The sequence below is a fragment of the Varanus komodoensis genome, unplaced genomic scaffold (assembly GCF_004798865.1).
Source record: "Varanus komodoensis strain SLA01 unplaced genomic scaffold, ASM479886v1 scaffold8, whole genome shotgun sequence".
In the NCBI taxonomy this organism is placed as follows: domain Eukaryota; kingdom Metazoa; phylum Chordata; class Lepidosauria; order Squamata; family Varanidae; genus Varanus; species Varanus komodoensis.
In genome coordinates, this window is record NW_025336481.1 from 37620006 (window position 1) to 37634116 (window position 14111).

The window sequence follows — 14111 nt, forward strand, 5'->3', positions numbered from 1 at the left end:
AGGGGTGGCAGAGGCGACGTGGTTCGAGCCGGCTTCTTGTCTTCCCCCTCCTTCCGCGCCTTGGCATGGGCACCATGGTTGCCGCTCTCCGTCCTTGGGCCTCCTCTCACGCCTCCCGCCTGGCTGTCCTGCTCGGCTGCCTGCTCTTACGCGGTGCTCCCGCGCGGGCCGAGGAGGCGGCGGCGGCAGGCGACGAAGCGGACCCCCACGCGCGGCACCTCTACAACGCCGAGATGCTGCGCCATGGCGCCCAGAGTGCGCCGCACTTCGTCATGTTCTTCGCCCCGTGGTGAGCGGCGGCCTGGAGAAGGGCGAGGGGTGTGGCGAGGGCCCCTCCGCTGCTCCCGGTGACGTGGCAGCCGGAGGGAGACCCGGGGAGGGCGGCCGGGAAGGGTCCCGGAGGTGCAGGCGTGGGGGGGGGGGGGGCTCCGTGGGACGTGTGTGCCGCCGCCTCCATTCATTACCTCCCCCTTACATCCGTGACCATCACGCAAGTTGTCCTCCTTTAAAGGATTTTGGGACGCAACCCTACTGATAAGTATATGTACGTCCTACAATTTTGAGCATGCCCCAGCCTGCCCGGCCGGCTGTAAAGATACTAAGAGTTGTGGGCTGCTGTTGCTTTCCTCGTCTAAATCGGCATAGGATTGGGTCCTTAAGCGGCTCCAGGCATGCCCCGAACCGGTGAGGGATTTGCTAAAAGTTGGAGAAACCTCGTCGTTGAGCAGTCCCCCTCATCGCTTCGTGGCAAAAGCCGATGGGCTAACATGGTTAGCTGCATCCAAAACTGCATCCGTGAAGTTCTCGGAGTTATCTGTGGTTGTGGCTGAAACCAGGTGCTGATATGTGAAACAAACATATTTCGACCCTCCCCCTCCCGCCGGCATGTAAATTAGCTTTTGAAGGGTGGGAACAGAAAAATTGGAGTGGCTCATTTTTCTGATCACAAAAATAGTTGCTGCAATCTCTGACATGCCAGGATTTTCAGACCTGATGTTCATCCAAAGTCTAGACACAGACGTTTTGATAAGGTTTCTGTAAGCCATCCTTAGCCCATGGGAAAGAGGCAGTCATGAGTAAATATATATTTATACTTTGCAAAACAAACAAGAGCAATTATTTAGGACTACTTAGTGCCCAGTAATGGCTAGAGTACCCATTAGATCTCAGTACATGCATTTTAAGTGCACAGTAGAGACCAATGCAGAAGTTACTGCAACTATCATAACTGCTTCCCCGGGTGAACTATTAGCCTTAAGCAACACAGCCACTGGTAAAGAATAATGGGAGTTGCTGGCCAAAATATGTGGATGCCCAGAAGTTGCTCTCTCCTAATACAAAACTAAATCGTATAGTATCTGATGAAGAGACATGAGATTGCAGAAGCTCCTTATGCAATTTTAAAATGGCAGTGTCAGCCTTGATGAAGGAAGTGACATTAAAATGGCAAATGCTTTTCAGTGCTGTGCCATAGAGATAGATTGGGGATGCCACCCTGCTGCCCAACAGCCTCCTTGATGGAGTAGGTAATAGTGGTTCCGGGTGACTCCATGCTGAGACTATCTTTGTAGCTTCCACTTGGGACTTAATGACCTTCATGACAACTGTACCCCAACACATGAAGAAAAGGATATCTTTGGTTTGGTCTTTGCTCCAAAGACTGAAAAAGGGAAGGAGGTGTTCCAACTTCATTGCCATGGTCAAAGTATTTCTTGCTGAGATTTGAAATTATGGCATTGCTTCCCTTAAGCAGGGTTGGAGGACCCATTCAGATGGTCCACCCCAAGAGCCTGGTGAAATCCAGTGAATTTCTAAACATACTTGGGGCTTTTCCAGAGAAGATAGCTGATGATTCAACAGAGAGCTTAGTCCCAATGTGGGACAGAGAGATGTGGAGGACCATCAACAATTACACTTGAGTGCACGCCTTTGTTCTGTAGAGTATGCTTTATTTCTTGGTATGCTGGGAAGCTGTTGTCCATGAAGCAGAGTGGATGTCAGCTTGAGCACAAATGGTGTAAGACGTGAAATGAAGACACACCCTACAGCACTTGGTCATGCCTATTGTTGTCTCCATTGCATTCCTGAGTGCTACTAGTGTCTAGTGGAGCTGTTTCAGGTGGTCCGTTAAAAATGTCCCCAGCAGATGCGGCCCAGGTCATCTCAAAGACATGTGTGATTGCTGAGACCTTTTTGTATTGCGCTGTGAGGACAAAATTGTAGTGAACATAGTGCAGTGATACTGTTTTTAATGCAGCTTCATTTGAGGTAACTGATCCCACCCTCTGCCCAATTTTGTGGAACTAGCTTCAGTTACTGTGGCCTACTGATATGGACAGAGTACAACCAGCATTGTGATTGACCATGTGCCCTCTCAATCCTTGTCCAAGCTAATAAAAGCTAGTTGAGATGAGTCCAGGAAGTGATAGATGCATCTTTGCAGGAATGGGTGGTTCCTCTTGTCCTTAAGGATACAGTAGTACAATCTCTCCTGAAGAAACCTACTTTAGACCAAATGACAATTACGTCCAGTCGCAAAGGTATTCAATATGGTTGTGGCAGGACAATTGCAGGTACTGCTGGGGAGTACTGACTGTTTTGACCCTTTCCAGTCTGGGTTTTAATCTGCTTATGGGACTGAATCAGGCTTTGGTATGGATTATTTTATTAGGAGAGGGATGAGGGAGTGCAACCCTGTTCATTCTGCTTGTTGTTAGTTTTTGATACCTTCAGCCATGATATTCTCCTTGGCTGGATATTGGAGGTGCTGTGTTACAGTGACTCTGGTCTTACTGCAGGGCAATTTCAGAGACTACTGTTGGGTGGCTGTTCCTCAACAACCTCCTTTGCAGTTGAGCTATAGAGTTCTGCAAAGTATAGATTGTTCCCCATTTAGTTCCACATCTGTATGAAGCTCTATGAAGTCATTAGAAGATTTAGAGCCAAGTGTTATTGACAGGCAAATGGCAAGATGGAAGCTCTGCAGGTGAGTGGTTCCTGAGTGTGGGAGATAAGCTCATTGCCTGTTCCACATGGGGTTTCTCTGCCTTTGAAAGATAGGTTTATGGTCTGGCAGTCCCCCTTGATCTATTGCTGTTGCTGGAGGCTTAAGTGTCTGTGGTAGAATGCCTTTTACCAGCTTTGGCTGGTTTGCCAACTGGACAGGGAAAGCTTGACCACAGTAGTAAAAGTGCTAGTAATTTCAAGTCTGGATTCCTACAAAGTACTCCATATGGAGCACTCTTAAGGCTGGTCCTGAAGCTGGACCTATGACTGTAGCAGCTTCACTGTTGTTAGGAGATGCCCATTTTAAGCATGCAACTCTTTTGCTGAGGGATCTGTGCTAGCTGCCTGTTCGCTACCAGGCTGGCTTTAAGGATTTGCTACAAGCACATAAAGCCTCAAACCAACTGCGATCAGAATACTTGAGAGGGTGCCTTCTCCCTTATCCCCTTGCTACTGATCATCAGATGGCATTCTTCTGGCGACTCCTCATGGCCCAGTTGGACCCTACCTGGGGAAGAGCCTTCAGTGTGGTGGCCCCTTTTCTATAAAACTCCCTTGCCTGTGGTGATCAAGCAGAGAGTAGTATCGTGTGTTTTCTTCACCTCTTAAAAAAGATTAGTTCAAGAAAACCTCTGTGGTTGACCAGCCACTCTTTTTATGGGTACTCTGTCTTAACCTCCCCCCCCCCCAAAAAGAATGAATATGGCATTTTATTCCTTTTATCTATTGTTTACTGCTTTGAAATCTGTTTAGATGCAGAGTGATGCATAAATGTTTTAAATGCATAATGAGCAAGTGTAAAGAGATTTATTGAAAATTGGGGCCAAAAAAATGTCCTAACTTCAAATAAATGCTAATGAAGTTTGAGCTGGTGATGATTGACAAGCAAAGGGTTCTTTGTGGTGGAAAAACTTCCACCCAGGGTATAGCTGCTATGAAAAAAAGTTAAATTCCATCTTGGGAGTCATTAGGGAAAGAATCAACAATAAAACTGCCAATATCATAATGTCTTTAGATACATCTATGGTACATTATGGAGTACTTTGTACAGTTCTGGTCAAAAAGGTATTTAAAATACATTATAAAGATGGCTTTTTAAAGGGCTTAGGCAGCTTCATGGAGAATAAAGCTGTCAAGAACTTGGATTGCACAACATGCTAAACTCATTGTGGGTAACTAGCCATGGTGAGTAGCATCATGTGATTCTGGGCTGGTTCCTGCAAAGTGCAAAGGCAATAAGGCACCTTGCTAACAACCCTTGTGCTAGGGATTGTTGTACCTACAGTGCACTGTCATGTCATCTAATCCTGGGTGTTTGATCCCTTGTGTGTAGAGGAACCAGTCAGCAAATTGCTTGGCAACAGCAGCAAAAACCTTTTGCTGAACTTTCTGGGCTTCTGCCTAAGACAACCACTTCTCCAAGTGCCCAGGTGGCACTTTGGAGTGAATGTTATTGGCTTGGTCTCCATTGCTGTGATCAACTGAGTTTTTCTTCTTTTTTTTCTTTTTTGATGGGAGGATTTTTTTTATTTTTTGCAATTCTGAAGTGACAGCCCCTTCAATGGCACACTGGAATGGCTGTCATTGGTTTACCAACTATCAAAACTCAGTCTTCCTTCTGAAAATGTTTTTTGATCAGGTTAATCGGGGTTTTGCCAGGGACATATGCAGCCATATTGTTGTTTAGGATATTAATGAGGCAAGTTTGCACATTTGAGATAAGCAACAAAAAATTACACAAACTTTAGGCACAGAGGACTATGTGATGGTGAACCAGTGGCAACTGCTCCACTGTGCCATTTCGGCACTTTGAAGGGCTGTCCATGGCTTTCGCTTTGGAGATTGAAAAAAATATCCCTTAAAAGGGGAAAAGATACAGTTACCTGGTTTTCACATAATCCTATTAAATATATTGTTGAAGTCTAGGTTGTTGTAATGTACAAACCCAGCTTTCTGAGAAGAAAGAGCATCCATGGTTTAAGAAAGAGAAGAGGCAAGGAAGAGAACTCATGAAGTTGGGTCAAGAACTATGGATTATTAAAACCATGGGTTGTTGTTACATTTGAAAGCAGAACCATAGATTGTGAGTTGGTTACTAGCAGCAAGCTAGTCCAGCTGCTCTACATGCACCACAAAGGTATTTGGGGCAAAGGCAGGAAGCAGCTGAAGGAGAAGGAAAATAACCCAGGGACTGAGAAACAAACTAGTTTGTTCAGTCATCTGCCAGAGAAACCCAAAATAGGACAACAAACCATGGGTTAAATACATGATGAGTTAGTGTTATGTGCAAACCAGGTTACTGAGAACCAATAACCAAGTTTTTCCCAACCTGTTATCCATCTGATGTTTGTGACTTTGTTCCTATCAACCTTGGCCAGTATGGGCATTGCACTGGAATTCTGGGAGTTGTGGTCTGAAACATTTTGTTGCAAAGGTGCCTTAACCAGTGTTGTATAGACCTCAGATAAACTCCATACAGAAACAATTTGTAGGCTGTTTTCTGTTAGAGCAGCTGCAGCTTCTGCAGTAAGTGCAAACAGCTAATTATGAGTTCACATCTTTCCCTTTGATTCAGCCTCAGGGCAAGGAAAAAAGTAAATAGGAGTTCCTTCCAAAGACCAAGTACATATATACACAGATAATCTACAAACTCTTGAGTTGTTATCATAAATTTAGGAGGTGCTGATTTGTCTTTGCAAAGCAGCAAACTTTTAGCATAAGAGCACCATCTTAATAATTGACAAGAGTCCAGTCAGCACTGAGCTGATTTTTGGGGTGCAGAATTTTTATTTTTAAAAGGCCATAACCATATTAGAAAAGGTATTATAAGTCAAGAGCTATGGGTAAAATCCAGTGCAAGTCTTACTGAGTATAGACCCATTGAACTTAATGGAACTGGAGTGAAGTTAAACATGAGTATAAGTTGTCAGTCATTTCAGTGGATTTGTGTTTATGTATGGTTTATGTTGGATTTTATCCTGCTGGGGTGGAGAGTTGCCATTTTTAATTGCTAGGGATGATCTTGTTAGCTGTTAATGACTGGTGTATGCAAGTGCTTTTCTGTTTTTAATTCTGAAGCTAACTGATATGATCTATATGCCCCCCCACCTGCTCCAAATATCAGTTTATAGAAGAAAAAGCCTCTTAATTTGAAATTGCAACACAGCTTCCTCATTTTGTGTTCTTTCTCCAAAAGAGCATCATATTCAGAAGCATCATGTCAGAATATTTCACAGTGCAAGTTAGACAAATTTGGTGGCTGACTTCTAATATACAGAACCTGTAAAGACAGAACTTGCACGTCTTTTTAGTTTTGAGATCAATGAACTTTTTCAGATTTCTCCACAAGAAGATGAGATGTGTCACAAGAAGGAAACATGTTTCCCCGTCTTCCTTCTTCCCTGCATTCTTCCCCTGATGTGTTTCACTGCTAAAACGTTTTCTGACAAGTGATCCCATAATGATTGTAACTTTTGCAAGCCTTCATGATGTGACTCCTCCCAATCACAATTTGAATTTGTATTCTTTTCAAGGTGGCTACTGAGAATATGGAAGACATAGTGTAGAGGTTCAACATTATGACATTGCTACTTGAAGGGCTTGTGCCTATGCAAAGTTGCTCTGGGAAAGGGAAGCATGGACTATACATTTGCAAAACATATACAATTAATGAAGAAGTTGAGCAGGCTTGTGCCTGTTTAGAAGTGAATCCACCCCAAAATAAAGGAGTGATTGCTGTGCATGTGGGAGGCAACCTGAGTATGAAAAATTTATAAATTGTTCACCAAAGTCCATTTGTTCTAATTGCTCTTTCATGAACTGACATTGTCAAATGCCTTTTGCGCATTTAAACACAATAATGCCATTTGTTTTTCAGAGTGGACTTCAGAGTAGAGAGCCAGTGTGGTGTAGTGGTTAAGAGCACAGGACTGGGACTCAGACGACCTGGGTTCTAGTCCCTGCTCAGCCATGGAGCCAGCTGGGTGACTTTGGGTCAGACACAGACTCTCAGCCCAACCTACCTCACAGGCTTGTTGTTGTGGGGATAAGATGGAGGAGGAGAATGATGTAAGCTGCCTTGAGCCCTTTGTAGGAAAAAGGCAGGATATAAATCGCAATATAAAAAAATATATGGAAGTAATCTTGGCTTGTAAACTGCGAGAAAAATACATTTTCAAATCACTACCTCCAACTGCCAAGTAAAGCTATTTTCAGTTATTTCCAGGACCCACAGAAGGTGTCAGTTCTTCGAAAAAGGAAATGGAGTGGACTTGAATTAGTTGCTTTGTGCCCCTAACAGCTTTTGTGGACGCATGCCATGAGGACAGAACCAAAGCTTCCCATACTTTACAGGGAGATGTCAGGAGGGAGAAAGAGAAAAGAGGCACCTTTTTCCTTTTTTGCTCTCCAGAAACATTCTCTGTTCCTCTATATAGCAATAAAACATTCCTATTTAGGACTCTTTATCTGTGTGTAATAAAGCATTTAGGACAGTTTTCAATCTGTCAGTAGCAGCCCAGATGTACGACTTTATGACTGCCTCATTCTGCCAAACAATAGGGCCAGCCCCGTAAAGTTAACTTTTCACAGAAGTACCAGGCTTTTCTGCAACTCACATGCACATCTCATTTTCATAGGAAACAACTGGAATAGTGAAATGGTCATATGTGTGAATATTAGAGGTTCTTCGTCGTGGCCTCTGTGCATCACACATATGGGTGCTGCACCTGCACAGTGCCTGTGGCCGGAAAGATTCAAAGCTTAATGGTTTTGGCAGGAACTCCACATTCCTCCCCCCCACACGGTATAAAAGGGCAGAGTGCTCGCCATTTCCTCAGTCCTCTTGCGACTGCCATTCGCTGTGCCTCAAGCCTTTCGTCTCTCAGTTTGTACACATTTATCCAGTTGCTATTATCTCTCTTAGACGTTGCAATTCCAAGTTTTTCCCTTCCTGTTAGAAGTTTTCTTCTCAATTTCCCCCTTTTCCCTGTTTAAAAAAAAACACCAAAAAAATATTGTTCCTCTTTCTCCTTACTTGTTATCTTCTCCTTCTTCCTCAATGGCACAGTGTGCAGCTTTCTGCAAGTGCTCCCAGTGCGGGTCACCTACTGATCCGCACAATCTGTGCCTTCTCTGTCCTGAAGAGGGGCACAGGACTGATAAATGCGGCCACTGTCAGGCCTTTACTAAGCAGGTGAGGAAAAATTGGGAGAACCGCTTGCGCAAACCTTTGTGGGATCAAACCCTACTTCACTCGGACCAACTGGCAAGCATATCTGCTCCTCCGTCTTCCTTTTCCACCATGCCTCCGCCCTGCCCATTTGTTGATGGTGCCCCTTTGCCAGAGGGCCAACGCTCCTCTACATCTCTGCATAAACAAAAGGAGAAGAGGAAGCATAGTGGATTGGACAAGTCCTCAGGCCATAAGAAGCCTAAGAAGGACAAGATGGATAAGTTGGCTCACAAGCCTAAGAAACCCACTCCAGCCACCGTGACTCGGGTTTGTCCACCCCGTTGATTCCAACGGCTGCTTCGGTACCGACACCAACCGGATCGGCCCTCCAGTTGGCATGCAAGTGACCCCGCCTGGGTCTCCAAGACGGGTTGCACCTTCTGTCCAGTCCTCCCCTGAGCATCGGGACGTTCCCTTGCTGGGATCAATCTCCAACAGAGAGATTCGGGACTCCCCTCCAATGGCTCGTTCATCTGTTCCCCAACCATCACTCAAGCCTTCCCCGAGGGCTGCGCCTCAGCAGGTGCGATATCAACAGCACACCTCCATCCGCCCCTCGGAATAATGGGTGCAACTGCCCCATAGGCTATCGCATCGGGAGCCATGGGATGACTATCCGCCCTATGGTTACTACCCGTCAGTGCATGATCATACCCTCTCTCCGGTAATGAGAGACGCTCCTTCGACTTCGAGAGCGCCTCAGTCCAGGCGTCCCACTTCGCCTATTGACTCTTCTTCTAGTCCCCCATCTCACTACAATTCGGACCCGAAGGACTCCGAAGTGGCATCTACTTCACCAGATATGGTGATCTCTACACAGGGTTCCAGCTCACCGGAGGAACCCTATGTAACCTTTGGGGAAGTAATGGCTAGGCTTACAAGGTCACTTGAGTTCGAGGCCCAGCACCGCTTCGATCCTAATACCGACAAGTTCTGCAACATTGTCAAGGGTGAACAGTCTGCCGCCATCATTTTGCTGCTGATTACTACCCTTCGCCAGGCAATGATGGAACCGTGGAACTACCCTAATCAGCCTCAGCCTACTTCGCGGCGATATGAGTCCATGTATTGAGTCCTTGAGCAGGATATTCCATTCCTCCTGCATCACCCGAGACCGAACTCGATTGTCATGGAGTCCTCTCAAGGACGTGAGTCAAGGGGACACACTACTCCCCGTGACAAAGAGGGCCGTAAGATCAACATGTTGGATCGCTGGATCTATGCCACTACAGTACTTGGCCTCCGTATTTCTAATTATGGGGCCAGGCTGGCTCGATACCAGTATTTTCTAATGAAAAAGTTAGAAAATATTATGACCTCACTTCCAGACCTGCAGAAAGATCTGGCTAGAATCTTCATTAGAGAGGCTATGCAGGTGGCAGTCCAGCAGCTTTCCATGGCAAGACACCATATCAACTCCGACTCCAGAGCTCTTGTCGGCGCCGTAGCCCTCCGTCGCCATGCCTGGCTCTGGAATTGCAATTTCCTGGACGAGACGAAGTGCTGGATTGAAGATATGCCTTTTGACAGTTCAGGGCTCTTCAATGCCAGGACGAACCACAAGATGAAGACTATCCATGAGTCGAGGGTTACAGCTCGCCGGATGGAAGTCTCCAATCAATCGCACCGTAAGTGGTCTTGGTCTTGTCCATCTTATATATACCAGCCCTATTCGTAATCTGCAGGCCGTCAGCAGTTCCAACCCCACCAACAGCGTTGGAAGCAACAACAACGCTTCCAGCAAAACCGGCATTGCTCCGACTCTGACAAACGTCAGCATTGACGGGACGAGCGAACCTCTCTTCTCCTCCTCAACCCACCTTCCCCTATTCCTTTTGGGGATCGACTGCTAAGTCGATTCCCCATTTGGGAGTCCATCACATATAATCAGTGGGTTTTATCCATCGTACAGCATGGATACAGAATTGAGTTCGATACCGTGCCCCTGTTGGGACTGATCCGATTTACACCTCAGTCATCGGTTCTCGTTGATGAAGTTCAGCAGCTTCTTCATAAAAGAGCAGTTTGACAGCTTGCATGCTCTGAGGGGCTCCACGACTTCTACTCAAGATATTTCACAGTCCCTAAGCGTGATGGCAGTCTTCGTCCGATACTGGACCTATGTGGCATCAATAGGTTCATCAAAATCAAGAAATTTTGGATGACTACCCTTCAAAATATCCTTCCATTGCTTAGGAGAGAGGATTAGTTTGCTTCTCTGGACTTGAAAGATGCTTATTTTCACATTTCCATTCACCTGTCCCACAGGCGTCTTCTCCAATTCACTGTCGGTTCCGACCTGTTTGAGTTTAACGTCCTTCCGTTTGGACTGGCTACAGCCCCCCGTGTTTTTACGAAATGTATGGCTCCAGTGTGTGCACATCTCCGGCTCCAAGGCACTCAAGTGTACCCCTAGCTGGATGACTCCCCATCTAAAGAAAGTCTTCGGTCATCAATTCAAATTATTTGTACCCTCTTGGGCAATTTGGGACTACGCATTAATCATGAGAAATTGTGCCTTACTCTTTCACAGGTCACTTGTCGACTTCATTTGAGCCCGTCTCGATTCCACACTGACAAGAGCCTTTCTTCCACAAAGTCGACAAGACAATCTGTGTTCATCGATCCGTCGAATCCACATGAACAGAGCTGTTCCAGCACTCTCAGTACAGAAACTTCTCGGCCACATGGCCTCTACAGTCTCCACAGTTCCCCCTGCCAGGCTGCGGATGAGACCACTCCAGTTGTGGTTCAACGGACTGTTTCAACCTCAATGAGACTCGCCTCACCGTCTCCTCCGCCTTTCGACCTCCATCCTCCAGACCCTATCGTGGTGGACTATGCGGCACAATCTGTCCGTGGGTGTCCCATTTCGTCCGCCCCACCCAACCTTGACTTTGTTTACCAATGCCTACCTGACCGGGTGGGGAGCCCTATGTGCCGGTCTCTGAACGCAGGGCACCTGGAACCACCAGGAGACCACTAGACACATCAATTACCTCGAACTCCTGGTGGTCTTCAAAGTCCTTCAATCATTCGAGGACACTCTCCGGCGACACGTTGTGCAAATTTTCTCCGACAACATTGTCGCTGTATTCTATATAAACAAACAGGGACAAAGTCTGCCCCCCTGGCCCGCCTGGCGATGCAACTGTGGGACTGGTGCATCCCCAGGGAGATCACCCTCCTTGCGGTTCACCTGGCCGGTACTGACAACGAGGAGGCCAACACCCTCAGCAGGCGGATGTCGACGACCCACGAATGGGAACTGGATCATCCGACCTGCCATCGCCTCTTCCGGACTTGGGGCTCTCTGGACATAGACCTGTTTACAACTCACTTGTACAAGGTGTGCGAGGTTTTCTACTCTCATGCCGGCATCGGCCCGGGATTGACAGGGGACGCGCTCATGATCCCTTGGTCCAACACGTTCTTTTATGCATTTCCCCCGATCCCGCTCATAACGAGGGTCCTAGCCAAGATCTTCCACGACGGTGCCTCAGGGATCCTGATCACCCCCTGGTGGCCCTGTCAACTGTGGTTCCCTACTCTTCTCTGTCTATCTGGCAGCGCCTTTCTCCGCCTGCCTCTCATACCTCATCTAATACTCAACAGTGCGGAGCTGTTCGCCACCTGGATCTTCCCTCACTCAGCCTGACAGCCTGGCTCATTCGATGAACCACGGGGCCTCTTCGGTACCGATGGATTCAGGGACTCCTACACTTTTCCGCCACCGTCCCAATACAGTTTCTTCTTCCCTGATACTGGTAGACTCCTCATCGGATCCGAGCGTTCTCCATCCAGATATTCAATTCATTCTTCAGTCTGCCCTAAAACCTGCAACTCGCTGATCTTATGCGGTCAAATGGAAGCACTTCGCATCCTTTGCTGAATCCAAAAATTTTGCCACTTCTTCAGCCACTGTTGAAAATATCCTTCAGTTCCTCTTGTCGCTCCATCAACTGGGACTTAGGCCATCATCCATTAAAGTTTATATAGCTGCAATTTCCCACAACCGTGGACAAGTGCGGGGTTCTTCGGTTTTTTCTCACACCCTCATATGTCAATTCCTCAAGGGTTTACAGAACCTCCAACCACCACTTTGTCCAGTTATCCCTACTTGGAGCCTTTCAGTTGTTCTTCAGGCACTCACCCGAGCTCCTTTCAAGCCCCTGGCAAGTACTGACTTACGTCTCCTGTCTTGGAAGACTGCCTTTCTTGTCGCGGTCACGTCTGCCAGAAGGACTAGTGAACTCTGCGCATTTCGGATAGATCCTCCTTACCTTAACTTCCATAAGGAGAAAGTCGTTCTCCGTACTGATCCGGCGTTCTTGTCCAAGGTTGTGTCTCCTTTTCATATTAACCAGGACATTGTGTTACTGGCCTTTTTCCCTACGTCCGCTACACCAATAGAACAGTCATTACATGCTCTCGACGTTAGTCACTGCCTTGCCTTTTATAGGTCTCGCATGGAGTCCTTCCATAAATCTAACCACCTCTTTGTTAAATACTCAGACTATGATAAGGGCTCAGTTTGGTTCGCAGAGACTTTCAAAGTGGATCATGCAGACCATTGAGCTAGCATATCAACTTGCCAAGCCTGACTTACCTGTCATGCCCGGAGGGCATTCCACAAGGGCAGTAGCTGCTTCCTCTGCCTTTGCTGCTGGCATTCCAATCCAGGACATTTGCAAGGCTGCCACTTGGACTACTACTTGCACCTTTGCCAGGCATTACCGCCTTGATGTGCGTGCCAAACACGATTGCTCCTTTGGCTGGGCAATCCTTTCTTCTGTTCTTCAATGATGACACTGCCCGCCGCCAGGTCTTGTAAGCTTACTAATCACCCATATGTGTGATGCACAGAGGCCACGATGAAGAAAGGCAGGTCGCTCACCTGTAACTGTTGCTCTTTGAGTGGCCATCTGTGCATTCACACAACCCACCCGCCGGCCCCGCTCAGTGTCGGTGATTGCGTTTATACATACCGTTTCTCCTTGACAATGGTTTTGTTGGTGATTTTTCTCGCAGGTTCGGCAGTTCCCTGCAATATCTCTCGCTCCCGTGAGGGGACGAACGATCAGTCTTCAGTGGATTGAGGAAATGGCAGGCACTCCACCCTTTTATACCATGGGGGATGGGAGGGGTGCAGAGTTCCCACCAAAACCATTAAGCTTTGAATCGTTCCGGCCATAGGCACTGTGCAGGCGTAGCACCCATATGTGTGAATGCACAGATGGCCATTTGAAGAACGACAGTTACAGGTGAGTAACCTGCCTTTTTATAGGAGATGCACCTATCTGAGTTCTTGCCCATTTCCTTTTATTGCAATGAAATGGATGCCTCCATAACTTTGCAAAATCATGAAGAACAAACATTTACACAAGTGCAAGATGTTTATAGAAAGTAACAGTGGCTTTTCTTTGAGAGTTGTTGATGTGTCTAATCTTAGTATTGCAATTAGATATGCAAGGTGCTTAAATGGCTTTCATTGTGGACATAGATATTTCTGATTTCAGAAAATTGCACATAATCTACTTCCATAGCCATCTTTTTTCCCTAGCTGTGGTCTCATATCTGTGACAGTAGAATTAAGTTTGCAAGTCATTTTCCCTTCATTTTATCTCCAGCCAAAAAGGGCTTTCTTTGTTCAATGTTATTGGGACAGTTTATGCGTTATGTGAGAGGAAGGGCTCCATATATGGAAAGTCCTTTGGTCGGTCCTTTTTTGTGTTTTATCGTAAAGTTGTCTTACCTTTATTTCCCACTGTGTGTATTCCACTGACCATTCTGAAGAAGAAATCTCCAAGTGTTCGGTATTACTTTTAAAATGTTAGCATCATAAAAAGTTAGCAAATGCGAACAGATTTGG

The 14111-nt window shown here is 46.5% G+C and overlaps 1 protein-coding gene across 1 annotated transcript in view; it reads left to right on the forward strand.

Moving 5' to 3' along the window:
• Positions 1 to 14111, forward strand: part of TXNDC5 (thioredoxin domain containing 5) — a 35375-nt gene continuing 21264 nt past the window's right edge. The window contains exon 1 of the mRNA XM_044455026.1: positions 1 to 289. Within this exon, the coding sequence (XP_044310961.1) occupies positions 66 to 289 (224 nt within the window). The 5' untranslated portion in view covers positions 1 to 65. The remainder of the gene's footprint in view (positions 290 to 14111) is intronic.